The sequence below is a fragment of the Artibeus jamaicensis genome, unplaced genomic scaffold, assembly GCF_021234435.1.
Source record: "Artibeus jamaicensis isolate MK-2021 breed Jamaican fruit bat unplaced genomic scaffold, CSHL_Jam_final contig_465, whole genome shotgun sequence".
Classification (NCBI taxonomy): Eukaryota; Metazoa; Chordata; class Mammalia; order Chiroptera; family Phyllostomidae; genus Artibeus; species Artibeus jamaicensis.
In genome coordinates, this window is record NW_026521843.1 from 21,150,660 (window position 1) to 21,176,368 (window position 25,709).

General features: G+C 48.2%; 1 protein-coding gene across 1 annotated transcript in view; it reads left to right on the forward strand.

The window, feature by feature from the left end:
• The first annotated feature begins 223 nt into the window (after window positions 1-223).
• CRIM1 (cysteine rich transmembrane BMP regulator 1) overlaps window positions 224-25,709 on the forward strand; it is a 178,856-nt gene continuing 153,370 nt past the window's right edge. Inside the window, exon 1 of the mRNA XM_037165394.2 lies at window positions 224-674. Within this exon, the coding sequence (XP_037021289.2) occupies window positions 329-674 (346 nt within the window). The 5' untranslated portion in view covers window positions 224-328. The remainder of the gene's footprint in view (window positions 675-25,709) is intronic.

Sequence of the window (25,709 nt, forward strand, 5' to 3'; positions counted from 1 at the left end):
GCAGCCGCCGCCGCCGCCAGAAGTTTGGGTTGAACCGGAGCTGCCGGGAGGAAACTTTTTTTCTTTTTTCCCCTCCCTCCCGGGAGGAGGAGGAGGAGGAGGGGAAAGCTACCGCTGGCGCCAACGCTAGTGGGCTCGGGGTCGGCGCGGCCCGCACGGGGGGCGGGGGCCTCGCCCCGCTAGGGGAGGCGCGCCCCGGGGGCCCCGAGGGGGGCGGCGAGGACCGCGGGCTGCGGGTGCTGCGGCGGCGCGTGTGCCCCACTCAGGGGAGGGCGCCCGCCCGGCTCCCGGCCCGGCTGCGAGGAGGAGGCGGCGGCGGCGCAAGAGGATGTACTTGGTGACGGGGGGCAGGGGGCTGGCCGGCTGCGGGCACCTCCTGGTCGGGCTGCTAGGGGTGCTGCCGCCGCTGCTGCTGCTGCTGCTGGCTGGCTCGGGCACCCGGGCGCTGGTCTGCCTGCCCTGCGACGAGTCCAAGTGCGAAGAGCCCAGGAACTGCCCCGGGAGCATCGTGCAGGGCGTCTGCGGCTGCTGCTACATGTGCGCCCGCCAGAGGAACGAGAGCTGCGGCGGCGCCTACGGGCTCCACGGAGCCTGCGACCGGGGGCTGCGCTGTGTCATCCGCCCTCCCCTCAATGGCGACTCCATCACCGAGTACGAAGTGGGCGTTTGCGAAGGTACGGCCTCCCGCCGCGGACCCCCTCCTACCTGGCCCGAGCCGTCCTCTAGCGCTGAACAAAGTTTGGCCGAGACTTTCCCGGGAAGAGCGGGCTCTGCAGGGGAAGGGGGGCCCCAGACCCCGGGAGGGAGCCCCCAGCGTCCCAGCTTTCCCGCTCACTGCCTCCCCCCACGCCTGGCCCGCGACGGGCGGGGTTGGATTTCGTGGGTGGAGGCTGGCAAGTTGGGATCGCCCCCGGCCGCATACAAACTCGCACGCGTGTGGCCCTTCGGCCTTGGGCTGGGTAGGGTGGCCCGGCCCTACGCCCCGAGGTGGGGGCGCCACCGGCGGGGCCTCTGCGGTGCCACCGCGAGCCCGGGGGGAACCCGACCCCTGCCGCCCTCCCCACGCGGGCGCAGTGTGGAGCCGAGTGCCGCACACCGGCCGCGAAACCCTCTGTTGGCGGAGCAGACGTGTCTCCAGCTCACTCCCTGCGACTCTTTTATTATTTTTTCCTTGCTTTCTTTCTTCACCCCCTTCCTCCTCCGCTTATAAATCAGTTGAGGCTCCAGCATATGTCAGCCCAGGGGAAGTTACATACGGTGGTTACTCATTTATTTGCCTATTGAACATGGTCAAAGGCTTTCTCTCCTGAATGAAGGGGGGGGTGTACACCTGGGAGTGAAAAGTTGCTTCTACTAGTGGCGGCTTTGGGGGATCGGATATCCGCGTGCTTCCAGTCGCGTTGCCGCCTCCTTCCCCTGGCTGGTCTGACAGCGAGGGAGGTTCTGCTGGGCTCTTCCCTGCGCACCGCGGTGTGGAGACGGCTGCGAGGGGAGAGACGGGGTTGGTGGGGCCTCCCCTCTCTGGAAGAACCTCTGCGAAAGGGTGTTGGCCTTCAACTCGGCCCCGGAGTGCCTGGTCTGACTTGGGGTCTAGACAGAGGCCGTGGGTTCTTTTTATCTGGCGCAGGGGCAGGACTCGTGGGCACCGGTTGGACGTGGGCTCGCGGCTGGGGCTGACGTGGGGATGATGCTGTTCCGGGGAGCGGCGAGGACGACGGACAGGCGCCCTCGGCACCTTGTCCCTCCCTTACTGCTCACAGCCAGCGCCTAGTAAAAGAAGGGTTTATTCTGGAGCATCCTTCAGTACGTATGGTTTATTGTGCTGGGATAGTGGAAAGTGGTAGCAACCTTAGGAATTTGATGGGTCTGTTAAAAGGCTTGAATTCTGCAGTTTTCTTTAAATACAGAACCTATGCATATGTATTTATACCTGCGGCTTTGTGAGTTCGGACAGGAAAACCCCGGAGGGCTTCCTGGTGGGCAGCAGTGAACAGAGGGAACACTCCTCAGAAGGGACGCGCACTGCACCCGTGGGACACTGGGTTAGACGAGTTCACTTGCTTGAAATACAAATGCCTCTCACCTGGTGTTAAGTCCCATTTTATAACCTTTGGATGCATCACATCAGGAGAAAGGGCCGGGAGAGTAACTTCTGACACCATGTAGGACTTAGACTAAAAGATGTATCTTTGGACCCTGCCACTTGTTACAAGTGACTTAAGCCAGCCTCCCATAAATCTACAAAGAACAAGCAACATGAAACAGGGTTAAATGTAGCAGAAACTGCTGTGCTGGAGCAGGTTCTAAAGATTGTAACCCTGGTTTTGTTACCTCGTGATATACTTGGTAAAGGAAATGTGGAGCCCAGGAGGCAGTCCCAGAATCAAGTGTTTTGGCAACAAACGATAGACCCGTGTCACAGTCGAGTCACAGTCGACCGTGATTTTGGCAGTGTGTGGGCGAGCCTCTCATTCCTCCGAAGTGATGCGAGTCCTCGCAGCTTCCTTTCTTCTGGTTAACACCCCATGCACTTGGTATTAGCCTTGAAAACGCTAAGAAATATTTGTTGCCCTGGTCATATCTGAATTCATGTTCTCTAGCAACACTTCTCATTTAGCAGGCCTGTCTTCCGCTGCCAGAATCAAATGCCCAGGGCGTTTTTATTTTATTTTTATTTTTTAATTCTAAAAGCAGCAGTAAAGTTGCATTCTGAACCCATGAAACCAGTTAGAAGGACATTGTTACCTGGCGTGATACAGTGGTTGGGTGTAAATGTTTTCAAAAGTGTGCCTTAAATTTCCATATTTCCACATTACTACAAGATGTATGAAAAACATAGCTTAAGCGAGTAACCTTTTTTCTTCTTTTTAAGACTTGGAGGATTCTTTACATGTCAGTAATTATGTAGGAGGTGCTGGCTTTCTCTTGTTTTCCTGTTACTTTGGAAGAAATTTCTCAATGGCCAGTGTTTCCCTCAGTTTCCATTTTTATCCTGAGAGTCATGCACTGAAACGTGACCATCACAACAACCATGAATAGGAATGGATACACTTTATTCCTGTGGACGTCTCTTTTGCTGCAATTTTTACACTAAAATGACCCCTACTGGTTGTATCTGTTAATGAAAACTCTTTTGAAAAGCTTTAATTGACTCCACTGAGAAAACCTAGTGCATGGTATGGAAATAATATCATGACTAACCTACCTGCTTTCGATGACATAATTTAAATACAAATTACATCGCTCCATTTGCCAACTTGCATTGATTTTTAGTTGTGTTGCTTCCCAGCCGGGGGTTTGGAGAGGGGGTGGATGGAGGGAAATCATGTTTTTAAATCTAGTTTACAAAGTGAGTTCGATCAGTTAGGGCAGAAATGGACCCCTTCCAACTCGGGGTTCACTCGCTGCCCCAGGTTGTTAAGGCATGTCCCCTCGTAGTAGGCTGTTGGTCAGTGTGCATTGGGGAAGTGGCTGGACAGTCCTCTCCACGGGAAGAATACTGTAGAAAAAAATACTTTCCGAAAGGTTACATAATGGGATGAGCTGGGTCCTGTGCATCCCGTGACACGTACCCTGGAATTTCTTTTAGGCACCACTCAGATCGTCGTTAAGTACAATCTGATCTTTTTTTTTTTTTTTTTTTTAGATTTTGGCTAATGCATTTTAAAACATGAGTTGCAGTCTAAAAAGTGTGTGCTGGCCCTGGGGAGGCCACAGGTCCCTGCCCCATTTCAGGCCACCTGGTGAGTCTTCCAGTGCCTTTGGCAATATCCCACGTAGTCCGTGCTCGGCTGCTGGCCTCCAGGTAAATCGCCTGGGAGCCAGAGAAACAAGTTTGGGTTCTGAACTCTGGAGACGGAAGCCGGACAGGAGGTCTCTTTGGGAGATCAAAGACAGAGCGCTGGAAAATGACTGAAGCGGGATTTTCCAGGAAGAATGTTTTAATTAGACGGCGTGGGTTATATTTTGAGATAAGGGGGTGAGGACCACTTTTTATTCCTCCTGAAGTGGACTGGTGCTCGCCCTTCGGTAATGGGTGGGGCCAGGTGCAGGGCAGTGTGGTCAGTCTTTTCTCTGAGTAATGAAGGGCAGGTGATGGCTGGAGTTCGACTGTGTGAGGACAGAGTGACTTGGAAGCTGGTGGACACACTACTGAGTGTCTCAGCCCTGAGAACTTGGTCGTATTAGATCCAGGGGATCCCTGTTGCAGATAAGCACCAACGTTCTTCCCAGTGATTATTTCCTCGGTGGCTGCATCTTTATGGAGCATCTGTGTTCGCACCACTGCCCTCTGAGAACTGCCCCCTTTCAAGACACAAGTCCCCCTTTTATTTCCCCGGGTGTTTTAAACTTTGCTTCTCCCCACTTGCCCCCCCCCCCCCCCCCCCACACACACACACAGGGCAGTGAGTAGAATCACGGAAATGTTCTGGGTACTAGCACAGAACAAAATGTGGTTTTTCTGATACTGTTGCCATTGGAAGATTATGGCTTGTCTTCTAATCACTGCAAGACAGTTACTGAGTAACAGGTTTCATTTTCTTACCTCAAGAGTCTTTAGGTCGAGTGAGCTCTCCATGCCAGAGAGAGCAGCAAGCAGAGGGCCTATAAAAATATATTAATAGGGTATGGGAAGAGAAACCAATGCAAATAAACAAGGAAATAATTAGTTCCTCCTGAAAGTAAATATTGACAAAACTCGGAGAGACTATTCACTGCACATATACAAATGACAGCCCTTCCTGACCTTCACTTTGACTGTCACACTCACAGAATCCTCACTGGTATTGAGGAGTCCAGTCACATAAAACACTTGGCAAAGGAATTGCTTAAGACCAGAAAGGCAAAAATAGCAAATCTGGAGACATTTGCAGCCATTAACATATGTTTAACAGTGACCAGGGCAGTCTACAAGCAATGTTTTGGCAGTGCAGTTGTGAACAGATAGGTTAATATGTGAAGAAAATTATTCAGAACCGTGCTTAACGATGGGTATTATGTCCACCTGTAGGAGGGACTTAATGATTTGGTGCAGGTGTCCATGTTTTGTGGGGCTTGATTAACATGTAATGATCTGGACGAACACGAGGATAACCTGGAGACGCAGGAGGCAGGCATTACGAAGTTGGGGAAAATGGCTAAAACAGACGACCCTGAAAAGGCGATGGAGGCCTGAAGAATGACACATGGGAGCAGGGAAAAACACTGAATTCATCTTAGGGCAACTATGTCATCCTTTGAAGAATAATCCAAAACACATTCCAGGCATTAATTGTGAAATTCCTGAAAAAGGTGGGTGTGTTTAACATCTTTCAGGCTATAGCACTGACACGGGAGATGGCGTAGCTCCCTCGCCTGTGAATACCATCAGATAGGAGGTGGCGAAGTGAGTGGAAGGCAAACGTGTTTGGTGAGGCAGGTTCCCGTAAACTCTGAGTTCCACACGGCCCGTGCGGTATCAGGATTTTGGAGACGCCCTAGTAAAGCTCAATTAATTATTTGAGGAAGAAACAGCGGACCAGCCAAGCGTGCACGAATAACAAACTAAACGCCTTTCTTCTCAGACTGAATTCTCCAAAGCGGAATTTTCAGAGATCGGACTTGTCTTTGCATAAAAATCAGTCACTCATTCGTTGGTCTGCTCCGTGCAAGGCCTGCTCTGCTGCTAAGGGCTGGGGAGCAGTCGGGGCAGGGCCTGGGGACCTCCAGGGTGAGCTCCGCACCCTTGACACTTGTAATCAAGATAAGGAATAAGGCAGCGAAGACTTAAAAGTCCACATGATCATGTAAGTTCAAGCCAAGTAGAAGGGCCTCTGCCAGTCTGTATATGATGAGTTGGCGAGTGAAGTATGTAGTTAAAATTTGTTCTAGGAATCACAGGATCTGAGATGATCTTCTCAGCCTCTGGCGGCAGAGCTGAAAAGGAGAATTCAAATTTGCACTGCATGTGCAAGTGTGAGCACGGGCTCTTTGGGGTGGGGGAGGGGACCCTACCCATTCTCCTTAGAGCCTGTGCAATACAAAACAGAGTGTTTCCCAACATCTGAGAACGAGGCTGCGTTCTTAACACTTTACTAGCTGTGGTTCAAAGTGGCAGGCTGCCTTTTGAGAGTGATTTTCCCTTTGTTCTGGCTTGTCCCACCAGGCAGGTGAGCGTGGGCAGTGAACTGGGAGGTGTCCCTGTATTGGCATCTGCCAACTTCACCCACACTGCTGCTGGTGCCAGCCAATTATCCCGGTCAAATCACGGAAAACCTCTGTGCTGAGACAGGGCCTCCTCTGCCTTATGGACAGAGGAAGGGTTGAATATACTTTTAAAGTTAAGGAAGCCCTCAAGGTGAACACTAGCAAGTGTTCATTTGGGGCCCCCGTTAGAAAAACATCCAAAAAGATCCCTTTTTCACCTGTTATGAAGTGAACAGGTTTCACTCCCCTTCCCTGATTAATTGCCAGTGTGAAACACGGGGCTCACATCCACACCCTGCTTTTCCGTGCATCTCAGTTTTCTCATCTGTGGAGTGGGTTAATAATAATGGGACGTTCGTAAGGCTCAGTGAATGATGAATCCTATGAGGCACTTAGCAGAATGACTGGAGTAGACAATAACAGCAAAGCTACTGATCATACAAGTGAAACAGCTGATACAGGCTCATTAGCTTGTTCTGCTTCATCCTCATCGACCTGCGTAACTGATCATCAGTAGTTCAGGAGTTTGGATTCTTAGGAAGGGAGCGAATTATTACTGAGTTCGCATCCCTCCTCCCAACACTGTAAGTGCATCGAGTTAAAAGGCTTCTTTAAAAGCCTCTGAAGTTACCTGTTCCTTTTCCTCCTAAAGCCCATTTGTTAGACTTGGTCTAAATAGTTTCTACCAAGTTGGTATATTTTGGGTGAAAGTAAAGAAGGATCTGAAATTTTTCCCGTTAACTTGTAGACACTGTAAATGTAGAACCATTTATCTGTGGGCTATTATTTTGAGAAAGAGGGGGCACCAAAACTTGCTCTGACCGGTGGTGCGTGTGTTCCTTCACATGGCATTCTGGAGACCGTGGCTCCTAGCTCTTGGAGTGTTCACAGTGACGGGGACCACAGTCGCCGACCTGGCCTGAGCTGCGGAAACAGCTTGTCTTGCCTAGGGCCCCACTCCCACCTGTCACCGCAGTTGGTACAAACCAGGCGAAACCAGAGGTCAGACATCTGGCCAGTCCATTGCTCGGTTTACTTTCTAACCCTCCCTGTCCCCCCGCCATCCTTCCACTCATGCGAGTTTACTGAGCAGCTACTATGGGGTCTGGTTTTGGGCGCAACATGGTGGCAATACCACTTCTCTGAGCCTGAGTTCCCTTGTCTGTTGATAGTGATAGTGCTGGTTACCACCTGGGGGTCTCAGGAAACAGGCAGGTTCTGATCCGAGTAGGTCCGAGGCAAGTCTGAGCTTCTGCATTTTTACCAAGCTCCCAGGTGAGGTCAATGCTGCTGATCCAGGGGCCACACTTTTCTCAGGCAAGAAGCTGGCTGGTACCTGTAAAGCACGTGGCAGGTAGTAACACCTGTTACTATTATGATACTTATTTCTCAACCAAAAGGAGTGAGGTAGGAGCCCTGTTTTCACGGAGGCCGTGGGGCGGGTAGTCAGCTGAGACAGTTAATTACAGGCCAAGGCCACTACAACTGAGCCCAGAGGTAAGTGTTGGGCCTCTCAGCAGAGCTAAGGGGGTCCTAACTCTGACTCTTAACCATGAGGGAGAATTGGTGGGGGGTATAGCGCCAAGCAAGCCCCAGGATGTTTCCTTTCCTGCCCTCTTCTGAGGGTGATATTTTAGAAAATAGGAACTAGGCCATGGGGAGCAAGATAAACCTCTGTCCAGATCTCAGCCCTGTTGCTGCTCCAACTGTGAACATCCAGCTTGTTTAGTTGTTGGGGCTTCAGGCTCCTCATTCGTGAAAACGGAATTTTAATGGCTTTCTGTGCAGTAAGTATTGTGGTGAGGACGGGAGAGAATGAATACGTATGTGTTACATGTATTATATATGTGTGTACAATGGCCAGTATTCTTGCTACCAAATAGATTTCGCAAAGATTAATATTTTAATTTTCATTCTGTTTTCTATCCTTTCTCATTCTCTTCTGTGTTAGCTTTTTCTTTATATGTTTGGGGTTTTTTTTTGTTTGTTTGTTTGTTTAATTTAACTTATGGACCTGGAGAACATTAAGTGAAATAAGACAGTCAAACAAATACCACATGATCTCACTTCTATGTGGAATCCAGTGAACAAACTGAACCCACAAGGACAGTGGGGACAGGCTCGTAGATGGAGAGCAGGGTGACAGCTGGTGGGGGGGTTAGGGGGTGGAGGGATTGAGCAAAGTGGAAAAAGGGCTCATGGACATGGATAACTGGTGATTGCTGGGGAAGGGGGGCATAAGGGAACCAAACGTAATGAAAAAATAAAGATTAACAATAAATAAGAAAAGTATCTACTTTGCAGACACACACGCTTCCTCCACAGAGGACTCAGGTGCTTGTCAGAGAAAATGGGCCTGTGAAGTACTTAGAACAAGGGACCGTGAGCCCGGGTTTCTGGAACACTCGGTGGTCTGGCCCGAGATGACCGTGTTTCCCAGCCGTGCTGGTGCTTCAGCGCAATGTGGGCATTTGCTTGATTTTGTGGTTTGACTCCTTTACTTCCAAAAAGCTATTGCAAATTAGTATTTTTTAAAAACGTGACATATCTTAATGTTGATGGCATATGGTTTTATGAAAGGGAATGAAGTTTCCTTTTGTTGAAAGTTTGCTGTGAGTTTCTGGACCTCACTGGAGATACTGGAGACCCCAGGGGGATCTCCCAGGCCAGGTCGGGGTGGCTGGGGTCACAGAAGGAAACAGCACAGGCCCGGTTGTTGGCCCAGAGATGAGGGCAGGCCTGGGAGTGAGCAGGCCTTGGGGGCTGGCCCACAGGCCGTGTGCTCCTGTCCTCCATCCCGTGTGCTCCTGTCCTCCATCCCGTGTGCTCCTTCTCCCTGCCTCCATCCCGGGCTCTCCATCCCGCCCCCCCCCCGCTGCTTCCTCCCCCCGCCCTTTCCACCCCCTTCCCCCATGCTCCATACGTCTCTTGTGTGGACTAATACTGCCGCTAAACTATGGATTTGCATGGTGGTTTCCCTGGAAAGTCTTTGCACAGCAATGGGAGGCTAGAAAAGAACACCGACAATGAAAATATCTGATGTTCTTGTCTCCTCATTCCCTAATGTAGTCTCGGGACTTTAGGAAGACAGAACTATAACTCTGTCCTCATGCCTGGAAGTAAGTATTGCATTTTTATCCGGGAAATAGGGGGTAAATAGGGTCGGAGTAACTCACAAGGTAGATGCTTTGTAGTAGCTGTTACAGAACGAGGAGAAAGAACTTGCCGAAGGTATAATTCTGAGAGTCTACAGTTGACAACTTTGTTATTTTCTTCTTGACAACCAAATCCTGTTAAAACAGAAGTTGACGAGTATCTCTACTAATTGATTAGCATTGAGTAACATGAAACCTACAAGAAAGATGAGATAAACCTGCAAATTTCAGAGTTTCATTTAAGTATATGTTTATTAAACTGGAAAATAACACCCTAGTTTGAAGTATGCTGGGAACACTTAAAAAAGAAAAGTGTTAATTATATTTTAAGGTGTTGTCCTTTTACATTTCAAGTTCCTGAGAAGGTTATTTGAAGAGTCTATCTGCTCCGGAAATTTTAGCTAAGTCTTTAGCAACCAGCCACTCTGGCTACAGCAGGTTAAAAAAAAAAAAAAAAGGATACACTGTAGGCTGTAACTAGAGACTGTGCCTGTCTTGTTTAGCATTTCAAAACAAAAACCATAAACAAACATCTCAGATTCAAAACAGAAAGGAATTTCTGGCAGGGCAGAATGAAACCTGAGCCTGCAAAGTCCTGGTCTACCAGAGGTAACTTATTTAGCTTCTTATCCAAAGCCACGAGCAAAACAGTTCACAGCTGTGATAAAGCAAAAAGGTATCTCAATATGGGAGACTTGTGATACCTCTTTTTTAAGCCTCCAAAAGACCTGCCAGAATGAGGCAAAGCCACCTCGAGGAAGTTTGACCTGACCCGAACTTACAGTGTTGAGAGTACGTGTCTAGGGCCATGTCAACCCTGTGCCGAGTGCAGTCATCCATCCATACAGGGGGTGTGGGCCTCACAGAGGGCGTGAGGAACATTCCAGCATCTTGTCAAAGGCAAAGCTTAAAAACCTTCTTACTGTTTTGCACTTTCCATAGGTTGGAGTTTTGCTTTAAAAAAAAAAAAACCCTGTAAATGACATTTATATTCTGAGTGAGGAAAGGGGGTAGATTGTAGACAGTTTTATCTCTGAAAGCCAAAGTACAAGGATTATTGAATGGTTAAAGACTAGGTGTGCTGTTTCTTTTTCAGAACCACAGAGTTGTCATATTGCAGACAAATTTGAGGAACATTTATTACCACTATCTATGACAACGTGAAGGGTCAAATAAATTCTCTATCTTAATCAAAAGAATAAATGGGTTTCTGTCTAAGCTTGTTGCAGGAAGGATTTTAGGCTGCTCAGAAAGGTGAATATCACAAAAATTCTTCTAACATGAGGATGGCTTGATAAAGGAGAAACAATAGCCATGGCTTCCAGGTCCCCCCTCATCCCTTAGGAACTGGAATGAAACCTCCTCAACTTCCTTTGACTCGACTTTGCCTTAATTCGTCAAAAGGGCATTAAATAGTTACCTACGAGAAGGCAAGGGAACTGAAGCAGATAGCGTAAGGCCCTTCTGGTCATAAGATCTATGTTTCTTTATTATTACAGCAGAGTGCTAGGCAAGAGTCAAATATTACCTTGTGTTTGCAGAGCTAGGGAAGGAGAGGGTGGTGAGTCTCTTCTGGGTTCTTTGCCAAATGCCGTAGACAGAAGAGCTCGGAACAGGTCAAGAGTTCTCCTATAGTTACCTTTAGCAGAGGGGGTAGGGAAAGCAAAACATCGTTATCTATCGGGAAGTCAGTGACATCTTTTAAGTGCTGGCAATCTTTAAGCTTTCTTAACTGGCCTAACCTGGATTCAAGGTAGAATTTATGCCTCTCTTTTACGTCAGTGCTGGCCTGCTGCTTTTGCTCTTCTCTCCATTTTCTCATTTACTCCATTAATTATTGCGGCTCCGAGGTAGGTGGGTGACAGATAAGGAAAGGGAGAGAGAAGCTTGAGCAGAGACAGGCCAAAACTTGCTGAAATTCACGTGCTCCTTTCTGCCTCTGACATTGGGAGGGTTGAGTAATTGCTGTTCCTCCTAATACTGCAGGCAGCAGCCAAATTCTCAGCATTCTTTTACCTTTGCTGCTGTTTTCACTTGCCAGGGAGTCTCCTGCAGGAGCAGACCGAATTTAAAGCAACATAACAGGGACAGTGCGTGGAAGCAGAGGCCTTGGCTGAAGGGGACCCCTGGGCCCCTCGTTATTGGGAGAAGGAAACGATGGGTCTCTACAGAAGGACCTGCGGCCAGCCTGGCCGGCTCCCCTGCCCTCGCCGCCTCACACCCTCCCTGCGGCACCAAGCCGCCGAGGCTCTTTGGAGCGCCTGCGAGACGGCAAATCTTCGCTGTGTTTCAAGTTCAGGCCAACAGTGAAGCTTAGAAAGTGGTCTCTTGGGGTCTAGAAAGTTCACCCTGTGCCCGTTGCCCAGTGGCAGGACATGGAGCGAAGTGAGGTGCTGCGGACCTGTGGCCCTGGAATTTGATGTAATACAGGTTATTCTAAAGAATGTGACACTCAGTACAGCCCGGGGTGCACACCAGCAGTCAAATTTCTCTACCTGGAGGATATTACGTTTTTTGCCAAGAGCAGCCTTCCAGAATGAGGTGCTAGTTAATTCCAGTTGGGCATTTGTTCACTAACAAGTCTGCTGAATGCTAAATACTCCATTTGGGAGTGTGTGACGTGAGAAAACTGAGCAGCTAATTATTATGTAGATCTTCTCCACGATTCTTACTTGCAGTTCAATTACCTAACCTGTCAGTCCCTAGAAATGTGAATTTCTTGGTTTCCTGTAATGTTTTACTTTTTTGCTCTTTTAAGATTTCTTTTTTCATGGTTTTTGCTCCAATCTGGAAAACTGCTGTAAGTTTACTAACAGGGTGGACATTTCATGTTGTTTAATAGAAAACACTTCTAGTGGGAGGACTGTGGCCACTCTCTTCCCTTCTTTTCTTTTTTCAAGATAATATCAAAAGTTATATCCCGTTCCAGATCGTATCCTCTCTCTTCCAGGGTAGATTCCTGGACAGCTAATAGGAGTGGCGACTGAGATAACCATTGAAGGGATGGGTGTTCGTTTACTAACCGGAGCTTTTGCCTAAATAGATTTACTTTACTTTTTTTCGGTGTATCAGTAGGTCTTTATTTGGTTCTCTTCCTGTTTGGTTGGTACATATTAGCTTAAGAACTTCAGCTGTGGGGGCAGCAATGAGAGTCTGCCTGCCTGGGGCCAAACACTTCTCTCTGGGAAGCAGCCAGTGGGTGCAGCGTGTGTTAGCTGCCTTCAGAGTCAGTGCTAGAACGTCTTTGGCTGTGGTTTGGCCCTCCTTTCCTGGGGACTCCCTGCCACAACCCAGGGCAGGCTGGGGCCCAGGTGCCCTGGAAGCCATTGGAAAGGCTCGCTTTTCCAGCCGTCTTTTCTTGTGCCTCTGCCTTCTTCCCAGCACGGCTGCACGTGGTTTTCCAGCTGTCCCTAACCCAGATGGTTAAGAGTCGGCATCAAGGGTCAACTCCTCGGTGAGGACCCCTTGCAAAAATGGTGTCTGCGCTAACTGGCGAGCAGAAGGGTTCTGTAGAAGTGCTGGGAGGAGAGTGTTTGGCGGTATATAAAATTCCTTTGACACGGTGGGATATGATACTCTGGATCAGAAAGTGCTAAGACTTCATAAAAACAAGGCTCTCTACAAGGTGTGGGAGACTTGCTGGCCTACACAGGTGTGCCCAAGATGGTAAAATATGTCTGTAGCATCAGCGGGTGGGCCCCTGGGATAGCTACGCGGATGAGAGAGAGAAAGCTGTGATAATTCCTTCTTTCAAGACGTAGATAATGTGTGCCTTTGGACCTGGAGTTCATGTGTGCCTACACGCATGTGTCTTGTTGCTGCAGAGGGCTCAGTACGAAGGACACTTTGCACCGTGTTACGACGGATGTGCTGAAAAACAAATTAAGTATATTCTTTACTCTGTACATCATCAAACTGAAAATGACTTAAAGTGCTTTGGCGTTTAAACAGCCTCGTTAACTGGGAGATCTGTATGTAAGCAAGTGGGGTTCAGTAACATTACTAACTTCACTTTTTGGTGATTGGGACAAAAGTTCGATTATCCCAAAGGCAGTGTGGCTGATTTTTATAGTAGATGATCACCAAACATAGTTTTTGGCTTTGCAGAGGAATTTCAGAGGGGATAACAAAAAGGAAAAGCAGAAATTTGGGCTGAAAAATGGAATACCTCTGTAGGAAATGAGCAAAATTAAAGAAGCCGGAGGTGCGGTGTTTTTTGTTGTTGTTGTTTTTGAAAGGTGATTAAATTATTCTCAAAGACCCTGTTGGGAAAAGGTGAGCCCGCAGCAACCATGTGTATTGGCTGTTTATTCAGGAAATTGTATTCAGTACTCTGGAAGGAAAAAGATTCTCTGCCAACACAGTTCTGGAAAACTTGAGGGAGATAAAGTATTTACATGCTTTAATAACATTAAACATGTCCAAAAGAAATATATAATTACAGCTACATTTGGCACTGAAAAGAGCCCACGGATTATATTTTTTAAATTGTGTGTGAATATGTCAGCGTATGCCCTTGAGTTAGAAATACTTGGGCAATCCTGTTTCTGGAGAGACTGGAAAAGTGGAAGATGCTGGAGTTACACACAGAGAGAAAACAGGGGGTGACTTTCCAGTAAAGAGGAAGAGTGGAATTTTCTTTAGAAGGGGTATATTTCATATGCATAACGATTCCAACTTTACTTTCTTAAAAAAAATGATCATAGTTTCATAAGCATTTCACCTTAGAGCCTCAGTCAATTGTGTGCTCTTACAAACCCCCCCCCACAGGTGAGGGGGAATGAGAGTCCCGAACTCAGTATCTGACTGTTCTCCCGAGGTTTGTCTACAACAGAGACCCTTTGAGAACTCCGAACATCAGGAGGCACATTGGACACCCACTGTCTAATGTCTGTTGCAGCCAAAGCGTGGGGGCGGAGCCCGCAATTGGAAAATAGGTGTGGTGTTGGCTTTCAAAAGCCCGAAGTTATCTTAACATCCTTCTAAATGTGCTCTCATCCTTCAGCCCTTACCGCTTTATGCTGGCTTCTTTGTGAAGCCTTCCTGCCCTGCCCAGGAAAAAATGCCCTCCTGCCCCCACCCCGCCACCCCCTGTGCCCACAAATAGCACTTTCTCCTTCCCTTCTTGTACCACTGTCCACACTGTGCAGATTTGGAGTTTCTGAATTCCAGCCTCCCTGTGATCCACTTCAGTGCCAGGATTGCTTGTTATTCTAGTGCTTGGCACACAGGAAGATCTCAATGAGCATTTGTTGACTAAATCTAGACCCAAGGTCATCCAAGATATTATACAGAAACTTTTCCATCGGAACCATTTGGTTTCCACTGTGGAGACGGAAACATGACAAGCACCCGGTGAGAGGATCCCAGTGAGGAGTCACATTGTTGCCGAAGGAAGCTGGACACCCGTTCACCGGATCCCGTCCCCTTCCTCTCCCCTCCGCGAAATTCTCCTTAGAATTTATTTTTCCAGTTTTACCATGATGGGTTAGTTTCAGCTGTATTTATTTTGGCAACCAGTTAAAGGTATTTTATTTTTACTTGTGAAGCCTTTTCTTGCCAGTTTGTGTCCAAAAGGTGTCGTCTTTCATTCACCAGCCCTTCATCAGCTTGTAAGAATTTGCCTCTGTGGGTGGCGGCTTGTAACCTTCTTACCACCAGGGATCTAGTGCCCTGACCGGTTGAGATACAGGGGTGATAAGCTGCTTGTAAACAACTGATAAACAATTAATTACTTTCCAGACGCCCTTCAGGTGGCCATTGACTAATTGATGATAGTAAAAGAGACTTTTATATTTTCAGGAAATCCAGGATTGGGTCTTAAACACCCCTGTTGACTGATCAGGAGGAAGGAGGGTCATTTAACGAACATGCATTGAAGTTTTAGAGCCAGGCCAGTGCACGCAGCAGCCTATTCACTGCTCCAGGTGATCTCCAAATGTCCTCTGGAATTTCTCCGGGGAAGGAAACTCTGAACCCCCCCCAACAGAAGGGTGGAAGCCTGTGACTGTGAATAATAGAAGTGCCTCACAATGGTTTGAGCAGGAAGTGCACGGGAATGCAATATAAGGAATTTAAAAAGCAAAATCCCATTTGGATTTACTCCAAACCCTATGACTTCAGGGACTGAGGAATTCTTGATGACTCACGGATGGAGTCCCAACTTGCCGTTCAGCACTGAGGGGTGGTTTCTCCTTTAGCGCCTGTCATGAACACTTCGTTCTTCGCTTCCTTTCTAAAGGTCTTAAGGTGGTTTACAAATTAAGACAGTAAGACATTAGACACTGGGGGATACAACAGCAAATTACAACCTTTGGGTGGTACATTTGGCACTGAGCCCAATGACTCATGTGGCTTGGTTGGGTGTCATCCCGCAAAGCGAAAGGCTGCTGGTTCAATTGCCAGTCCGGGGTCAGTGTTTCTCCCACTCTCTTTCTCCCTCAGTTGCCCTCTCCCTAAACAAACACAATCTTTCAAAAGAAGAAGGAGGAGAGAGGTTCGGCCATGATAAAATGGACAGGGTCATAGACACAGGGATGAGCTCGGGCACCTGTACCCTTTTATCTCAAATGAGTGTGCTCACAGGACCCTGTTTTCTTCGGGCGACTTTAGTTTTGATGTCTCTGCTGAAAGCAGCTTCATCTTCTCCACCTTTAAGATGCTCATCTCGCACTCGATGATAGTCATTCATAATGTTATTGTCTTGGTTGGTATCGCTGTAGTCACCTGCTTTGGAACCTTTTATCAATTACAGCTGCTGTTAATGAAAGTGTCGGGAAGGGGGAGGAGGGCAAAGAGTTCTCTTTATAATGTCATGAAAAGTGAGGATTCTAAACGCAAGGTAGTTTTTTGAGGGCCCACTGTTGATTGTCCTGTAACACTTTAAAACTTTTATGTGCTTTCATTAGTATTGAAAATTTAAAGGCCAGACCTGGGAGCTTGTTGCACTTGATGGTGGGCACTGCCCAACTCAGAACTGTGTATATCTTAGAAGCTGTGGTTCTCAGTTAATTTAAGAAAGTAGTTGAAGGACCCAGAGCACTTCTTGCAGCTGGACTTAAAGCACAGCTACTCAGTCTTCAATAAAATAAACGAATAGAGGCAGAGGACTGGGAAACACACTCGAAAGAGGGAGCGGCCCTCCGGTTGAAGGCGAAGGTAAACAGTGTTGGTAACCGAAAAGTTGACTTCCTGGCAGGCAAGAACCCGAGGAGTGGGTGTGAAGTGCAACCACCAGGAATCATTTTAAGCTGGAGAGATTGCTGCATGTCCCGAGTCCCCAGAAGAACCCCTGAGAGCTATTTGGGGGAAATCGGTTTCTGGAAGCGGCCTTTGACTGTCCTGTCATGCCTACATCTGGAGCCAGAGGCGGTGCCTGGAGAGGGAAGGTCAGCTTTGTGCCGGAGAAAGCAAGCAGATGGGGCTCTGGGAGGGGTGGAAATGAAGTCGCCCTCGACCTGGGGAAAGCTTTGCAGGGGAGCCGGTGGACTGGCAGAAGGCAGCGGGAAGGCGTCCCTGAGTCTGTGTGTGATTTAGAGCGAATGGGAACACAGACCTTTTCTTTCTGTCTTTCATTACCGTGGAAAACTGCATCATTACAGTGGACAGCTGTGCACACTTTGCAAATCACGTGATGTGTGCAGATGTACACATCCATATACGCAATATGCGCACGTAAAAAATACCCGCAGGGTCCACGTTCCTGACTGATAGTCTCTTTCTGTCCATTCCTCCATGATGACAGATGGCATTTTCTTCTCATTGAAGCTGTTAGGTCCTGTGAATGCCAACAAAAATAAAAATTTCTGTCCCTGGCCATCATTAACTTACTTGTATAAAGAAGTACAGGTAGATTCTCTCCCAAGTGTCTTGCTCCTGTGTCTGGTGTAATTACATCAAGTTTATAAGTTGCGTGCGGGTGTTCTGCTCACGCCTTGCCTCGAGAAAGGTGGCCCATCCAAAGTACAGAAATTCTGTAGAACTTTTCAGACTCAGATTCTTGGAGCTCTGTCGCAGGTGGGAACAGGCCATGCCTTGTCAAAAGAGACCCACCCAGAGCCCTTTAATGGTCCCTCTGAAAGGTCTTATTACCTCAGTTCCCTCTCTGAGGTTTTATTTCTTGAAGATCTTATTTCCCATAAGTAGCTATGTATGTCATGGGAAATGTTTAGGTCCTCTACCTAAAATTAAAAAAGTTTTTTTTTAAAACTATTATAAAGACAATAGAACTTTACTAGACAGTTTGGGAAACAGAGAAGAAAAACAGTGATCGGATGCTCTTGTTCCAGTCACAACTCGTTTTGTGTTTTCGTATTAAGTACACTCTGTCTAGTCTTCTTCTCACCACATGCTTCACCACACATCTTGTGTCTTGCTTTTTTGCCCTTAAAAGTGATACCCAATGCATCTTTCTATGTTACTACGTAGTCTTCATTATTACAACTTAAACTGATTAATGCAGGTTTAGTGACTGCACATCACAACTTTATTTTCTTTCCCCCTTTCCTTTCAGGACTATATAAAAGGCAAGAAGGGGGAGGGTAGGTAATTCCAGGTGAATTCAGGAGAAAATTCTGTGCAGCTTGCTTTGTTTTGGTGAGTGCCTAGCGCTGCAAGCCGAGGACTACAGTGGTCTCCCTCCCTTCACTGAGGATCTGACCACTTCCCCTCCGTGCGTCCAGCCCTTGTGCCTAGGGCTGGGCCATGAGGACGGTGGCCCATCATTGTTTTGTCTGGTATCTTTGCTGCCACCAAGACTGTTTTGACTCTTAAGGACATCAAATCTTTTTTTTTTTTTGACCTTTTCCTCTGTTAAGTCACGAGCAGTGGGCTTTGGGCAAATAGCCAGCCCTCTGGGGTAGGCACATTTTAATTCTGTTGCTTTTTTTTTTTATAGTTCATTATTGGAGTGCAAATGTTTATTTTGTATGAAAAATGGATATAATTAACTGTATCCTAACTAGGGACTGGCTATTAACTTCAAGATTAATTCTCAACCTTTATGCTTTGCCGTGCATGTGGCATATGCTCTTACTACCAAGGATTTTATCTGAGGATTTAAAATAGTTTTCCACTTCTACCGTTTTATAAATGAAACCAGAGGCCTTGAAGTTACCCAGCCATACATACATAAAATCTGGAAAAACCTGGATCATTTTCGGGGTTAAGTTTGTTGAAATTCTATGAGGAAAAAAGACATTTTTTCCTTGTGTTTTTATTGGCTGATATATTAATAAGTGGTTTATACAACTCAGATACTGCCTTCATATTCAGAAGGTTTATATAGCATCTGTTGTAATATTTCAGATTCATTTCTGTACTCTTTATTTAAAAATAAAAATTCACACTCAACACCAATTCTGCAAACTGTAAGCAAAATGAAATCACCAGGCTTCAGATATAGTTTATATAAACTCGAAGCCCTCTTTGGTTTATCAAAAAGAAGACAATTTTGATGACCTCTTCAATACTAAATTACTGTTTCTGAATTACACACCTTTGAAAGCTCATAAATCATGAACGACACCTACCAGTTACAACGTTCCATCGAGGAAACATGGGCCCTTTACCCGGCGGCTTGTTGGAGGCAGGGCCCGCCGAGACTCCTTCAGCAGCAGGTGTGTAGCGGAGCGATTGTGTGTGCACAACTGCACTGTCACAGACACTTTCCCGACCAACGCAGTGACATAAGATAAAGCAGGCTTTGAACTGGAAAATTCGAAGGTGAAATCACCTCAAATTTAATAGTTCAACGATGGATGTTTATGGAATTTTAGTTACGCCATGGGACATTGACATAATTAAACAAATGTGTAACTTTTTGTAAAAAAGCACAACGTTTAATAGATATATGTATTTAATCACACCAAGCAAATCATTGCACCCACCACCACCAACAACAACATAATATATGCTGCAATTGTGTCTCTGCCGACCATGCTTTGGGGGAAATGTTTGTGGAGCCGGAGGGGGCCTGGGGACTCTCCTAAGCTTTGGCCCAGCGTTTGGCTTATTGCTCTTGTAACTATTTATAAAACTTTGTTTGAAGGTGGGAATCAAGACATTGTTTCCAACACTAAACAGTTCATCATTAACCGGTTGGTCTATATTATCAGTCAGAATGGCTTGTGTTTTCTCTTCAAAAGCTTCTTAACAATGTTTCAATCACTGGATACTGAATTCAGTTGATGTGCGTCTTCCCAGGGTAAAGCCTCTGGGTTTGGGGCTGCGTTCCCGACCCCACGTAGGTGAGGGCTGATAGAGTGTCGCTGGGCTGGGCTGCATTTCCTTGCTTACAGAGCCTGGAGCTTGGCCAACTTGGATGAGAGCGGGGGAGGAAAGGTTCGGGTTTGAGAGCCCCGGGTTTATTTCTGGCTGTTGAGATGTGAGACTGTGGGAGAAGGCATAAATATAGTTTCAGGGAGGTCGCACGCTCAGAGGTTCTCGCCAGGGGTAAAAAATGCTGGATGGATTTGTTTATGGATGGATTTGTTTATAGCAGCTTCACGCTCTTACCCCTGGGAGTTGGTGCTTCCAAGGGGCGCCGCTCAGCGTCTGGATCTCATTTGGTGGGTGTCTCCGAGGTCTCCCCAGTGCACTGACCACGGCCACTCTGGCCCCTTTCTCTCTGAATTTGTAGTCAAATAACTTTCTGGCCTGCCAGGAGAATTGATTTAAAAAAAAGAGAGAGAACAATGAATGGCTTGGGGAAAGATGCTTATGTAAACACTAGAAACGCATAGCTTTTTAGGGCGGGAGCTGGGACTCGTGGGGGTCTATGGCTTTGTCTGTGCATTGGCACCTCCAGGGCACCAAGAGAGCACGGGTAGCCGCTCCCTCGAGGCCCCGGTCCTGAGTCCAGTCTTGTCTGTGGGTTGGTCACTCACCGATTTCCCCTGGACACGGGCTGAACCCCTTTCCCTGCCTCCACCCAAGTGGGTCCAGGAGGGCCCATATCCAGCCACCACCCTGGTCCACCCCAACCCTGCACACAGGTGCCATCTACACTTAGCAGCTTGAGGACACTTCCCAGGGAGCCCCCCCCCCCCAGCTCTCGAATCTAGGGGCACTGGCTTGCCTTCACCTGTGGCACTGGTTGCTCCCACTGCTGGCCCTGCTCCCCGGCCCCCTTGCTTCCTCCCTGGACCTTCAGCCACCGTAATCTTGGGGCTTCGTACCTACCTGTGTGGCTAGAACATGTTGGGACTTTCTGCCCTGCCTGTATGGCTAGCACACGTTGCTTCCATTTGTCAGGGAGAATTAGGGATGCAGTCTCGGAAAAACTTCCCAGAGGGTATGACTTCCTCGGGAGGAGTGTAGATTGTGGTAACGCAGTATTGTGACTAGTGAGAGTTCTGGCTCTGAAGTCTGTTCGTAGTCCTACCCAACAGCTTGCCTGATGTGGTCTCTCGGCCAAGCTGTGCAGTTTCCATCTGTAAAATGGGAATAACGATAGTATCTGCCTCGTTAGGGTGGTTCTAAGGAATAACTAAGTTGAGTCATTCGTATAAAGCACTTGAACAGTGCCTTGTACATAGTAAACACGTGGTAAATGTTAGAGGTTGTTGTATCTTTGCTCCTCAACATTGAATACTGTGGTTTATACATAATAGGTCCTCATTGGGACCTATTGGGGGAATAAGTGTTATTCAAAAGGTGGGAAATGATTTCCTCATCTCTTGTCATGTTTGGCTGCAGGAAGCTTTGCAGCAGAAGGGCACTTACCCCTTGGCTAGGGGGCAGGGTAGAAGGATGTTCCGTATTCAGTATCAGTAACCATGTGCCTGTGATTTGTTCATCAGACCTAACATACCCAGTGAGCCAGAAGTTGGATGACTGTTTGCTGGCCCCCAAGGTAACTTTGAAAGGGCAAAACAGCTTAATTGGGTGGTTTATTTCTAGTAAGCATTGTTATTGGAGCATTTCAAACTCCAGCGTATTTGATGGCTATATTAACCAGAATCTGCCCTTCCTTGATGGGTAGAGCAAGTCTTTCTAACTTCTGCTTTCTAACTTGTGTTTGCTTTTAAGGTGGGAGATGAGTAGAAAGACGCTTTTTAATTTGCATATATTCTCGCCCACTCGGTGCCGAGCATTGGGTCATGCAAGTAGTAGCAGCTCAGTAAAGAATGCTTTCAAGTTCACGAGTAAAAAACAAGACATTTTTTCTGCATTATATCAACACGGGTGGCTGGAAGGTGCTTGGGAGGAAGTTTTTGTTCGTGATTTTCCCCCAGGCAGATTTTCTCTTGCTGTAAGGTATGGGAGGCGAGGGCTGCTGTCAGAGTTATTGCTCATCTACCACGAGAGGAACAAATGGTCCCCAAATTGCCCAGATGAGGTGGAGGGGAAAGGGTCTCACCTTTGTCAAGCTGTGTGGACCATACTCAGGAGGAAGGTCAGAGCTCTGGCAGAAGGAGGTGAGCCAGTGTTTGTTTGTTTGTTTTAGTTAAGAAAGTTTAAGATTTCACACTGATCCTAGTTCATGTGACAAGGACTGAAGAATATATATCTTCCGGTCCTGACTATATATCCTGGTCTTTTGATAGGGACTCTGCTCCTAAGGGCAGGACTTTTTGACCCAGTTCCTGGAGATTACAGTTTGGAAAAGATGGTTTCACAGAAGTGACAAGAACATAAATCCGAAGTCCCATGTGTGTGCTGCTTTCCATTCTAAAAAATACCGATTCAAAAAACGAGTTACATGACAGTCGTAACAGTAGTAACCATCCTTTCTCTATGGAGGAGCCAACAAGCTTAAAACAGACACACACGTGTTCTAATTCAAACACAAGTTACCCTGGCATTCTAAGTGCCATCTCTGTTGTCATTTTAATAGCTTTTTTCCTTTTTTAAAAAGATCTCAAGGGTGTATCCTACAATGAAATAAATAAATAAATATATCGACACAAATCAGTGCAGTATGGCTCTTGTGTAGCAAGACGATTTCACAGGAGGTTTGAAGGATTCCTTGTTTTGTAGAAAGAACAGAGAAAAACAGTTGCCACCCAGCTTCCTTGCATCTCTCTCCCCCAAACGGAAGCGGCCCAGTGACAACTTGATCTTTGTCAAGGAGCCGGTCCAGGGCACACTTCAGGGGCGTCTGCCTGCTTCCGCTGGAGCACTGGCACCCGGGCTCCCGGGCAGGAATCCGCCCCGAGGACTCCGCAGTCTGAGACGGAGGCGCGCAGGTCCCGCCGGCAGGGCCCTGAGCTGCTTTCTTATGAAAGGTGATCTGGACGGGGGCAGCAGGGGGAGTCCCAGTCCCTGTTAGTTCCAGGTGGTCTACCACATAGAAAGCATGTTCCCTCACTGGTGTTTGGGTCTTCGTAAACAAAGGGAAGTGTTTTGTGTTGAATCCTGGCTTGACAACGAAAGTGGTGAAAATCGATCAGAGTCTTTGTTTTGTTTCGTTTTGTTTTCAGTAAAAGCAGTTGCTTCAAATGAGTTGACGCCACATCAGGGTACCTTTTCTTGGGGTCGTTTTTACCATCTCATCCACAGACTTTAATCGTGGGGTTTTATTGAAAGCAATGGTTGGCTTTCAACAAGGAGAAAGATAGACATTTACTGGGTTTGGGCCACTCTGGGTGTTTTCTTCACAGTGTCATGTGGACGCAGAACCTGGCCGACGTGCTTTGTGTGACTTTGTCTGACACACGAATGGCAGCCCCGAGTGGCTGCGTGCGCCTTATTTCCAGCTCCCCAGTCTCCCTGGCACCACCTCTCTCTTCCTTCCCTCCCACATTCTGTTCCCACCCATCAGGTAGCTGATGGGCAGGCTGACTCCTGCCCCAAGGCGGCCCAGTGCCAACCCAGCCAGGCCCTCCCACCTCCCCATCCTCCAGGGGAGGAGGGTCCCCTTGAATATCTGGGGAAGGGGGGGTGGGGAGGCAGAGGGTGCTGCGCCCGGACTGAAGTCAGCTTCCTCGCCTGTTCACACAGTGACCAGTTGGGCTCCAGGTCCTCATTCCTCCCATTTCTGGCTCCAATGGAGTGGAACTCCCCTAAGCACCTCCCCTGGGTCCCCGTGGGGCCTGAGTTGTCAAGCCCCATCATGTTGTCGCCCTTATGTCCAGAGGGCAATCTCAATGGAATGTACTTTCTGGAGCCTGATTTTATGAGCCTTGGGCCCTTAGAAGCAGGGGTTGGTGAGAGGCCAGTGAGAGACCAGGCCGAGAGCGCTGGGGCCCAGACCCTGCAGAGTTAAAGCCACAGGGACATGGAGAGATCACCAGAGAGGTGCAGGAATCCACTGTCGGGAGAGGAGAATTTACTTGGGGAGGTTAAGGAACTTTGGTTGCCTTCTGAGGCAGAGTGGCATTCTGTTTCAGCCAAACATACATCAGACCTTGAAACTGGGTGAGGTCAGAGAACCGCTGCTGTGCCAGGCATCAGAGAACCGTGGAGTGGAAAGGGCCCTCAGTGAAGCACCTCCAGGCCAGTCCCTCACTTTATTGGTTGGGGAACGGAGGCCCGCAGCACTGTGTCCTGTCTCTCAGGCTTTTTACAGTATCTGCTGTGCACGCAGTGATGGGTGGCCTCCTTTCGAGCCCAGAGACGTTCAGGGACTTTCTCTTGCCCACCCTGGAGGGAGCCCTTGGGCCCTTTTGTCCTTCCCGCCCCGTGACCTTGTTTCCAGAGCGGCGCGCGTAAGCCAGCTGAATGAACTGGCCTCTGCTAAACTTTCCCCTCCCTACCTCCCAGCCTGACTCCTTGCCCCACCTCACCCCCCACGCAGGAATCCAGAGCCCTCTCCATGGGGGGTGTGAAGCCACAGGAATGTGGCCCTCTGACCCCTGGCAGCTGAGTGTCCTGGATGGACCTGGCCTGGGAAACAGGAAGGACTGAAGGGAGGGGGAGACTGCCCCATGGCCTCCGGGCGGGATGGAGGGAAAGGAAGCGCCGGGCAGGGCAGCGTGACCTCCTGTCAGCCGACGCCACAGGAGACCAGGTGGGGAGGCGGGTGGGCGCCTCTGGCAGAGCAGGGGTTTTAGAAGAAGGGAGGAGCAGACCAGAGTGCAGAAGAGACTGTTGTAGGGGACAGTGAAGGTGGCGGTGGAACAAGGGGTGTCCAGCCACCGTGCGGATGACACACCTGTCACTTTGGAAACTAGGTGTGTTAAAAGGGGGGGAAGGCCCTCCTAAGGACATTTCCACCCCAGTTTGAGACCCCAGTGTTTTCAAACATGCGAACCCTTGGCAAGACACGGTCGCCCGAGACAGGATTAGTAAAGGAGGCAGCTGCCCAGTGGACACTGGCCTGTCCCTTTCTGCTCCTGTCACCGGGCTCAGCTCAGTGACCTCCCTCAAGGAGGTTTTCCGAAGCTGGGAGGTCAAGCTCCAGGGGGCTGGTGTTCCCCCAGCTCCTCGCTCCTCTGCAGGAGAAGGGAACCACGTGTCCTCAGCTTCCTCCCCATTAAAGCCCGCGGCAGAACTGGGACGCAGAGCGAAGGCTTGAACCCTCCTCACACGAACTCGTGTGGAGCCAGGAGCCAGCTGTGCTGTGGCCAGACTATGCACGAGGTTTGCCAGGAAGGCAAGCCAGCTTTTCATGGGGGACATTTAAAATTACACTTCGTGCTCACGGGGAAAGAATAGAAACTGTAGTCGGCAGAGTGTTTTCCGAAACACCTGTTGGAGAGAGACACCCTAACGGCCGCCCCACCCGAAGGGATTGGGTTTCCTGTGCGGCAGCAGTTGCAACCTGCTTGCTGAGTCAGTTCGCTCTCCCCGTGCCCAGGTTGTCTTGAAGGATTATTCGGTGTCGTGCCACATCCTCTCTGGACGGAGGGTGCTAATCGCCCTTCCTTCTTTCTCACGTAACATTTTCAGAGCCCTAGGAATAGAGGACCTGGTGGTATAAATGGCTTGGTTGTTAGGCTCACTCACTGGACCTGCAAACCTGGGTATACGGCGCACCTTCCTCCGCTTCACTGACACCAAAGGCACCGGAGGTTGGTTTGCTGCCGTCAGTGTAGCAGGTAAGCAGGCCAGTGTCTCGCTGCTCAATGTGTTTACCTTACGGTCTGCCCTGAGTCTCTACCGAATTTCTATAAATTTGCATGATTAAAACAACTGAATTATTACAGAACACTTTTTTTAGTGCCTGTGTGTAAGTTTAGAGCTAGGTATGTCTCCATAGTCTAATAAGCCTTTGAAGGTTGGTGACCCTTACTGTTAGTTAAATAGGATATGATCAGGGCGGCGTCCTTTGGGCATTGTCTGCACTCGATACTACTTGCTTTTGTGTCCTAAAGACCATTGGTTCCTGAAACATTGAATCCAATAGACAATTTTTAACCTTTCAGGTAGGAGTTAAGGTAGCTCTCTTCCCACAAATTGTAAGTTTCATCATTTGAACGGTTT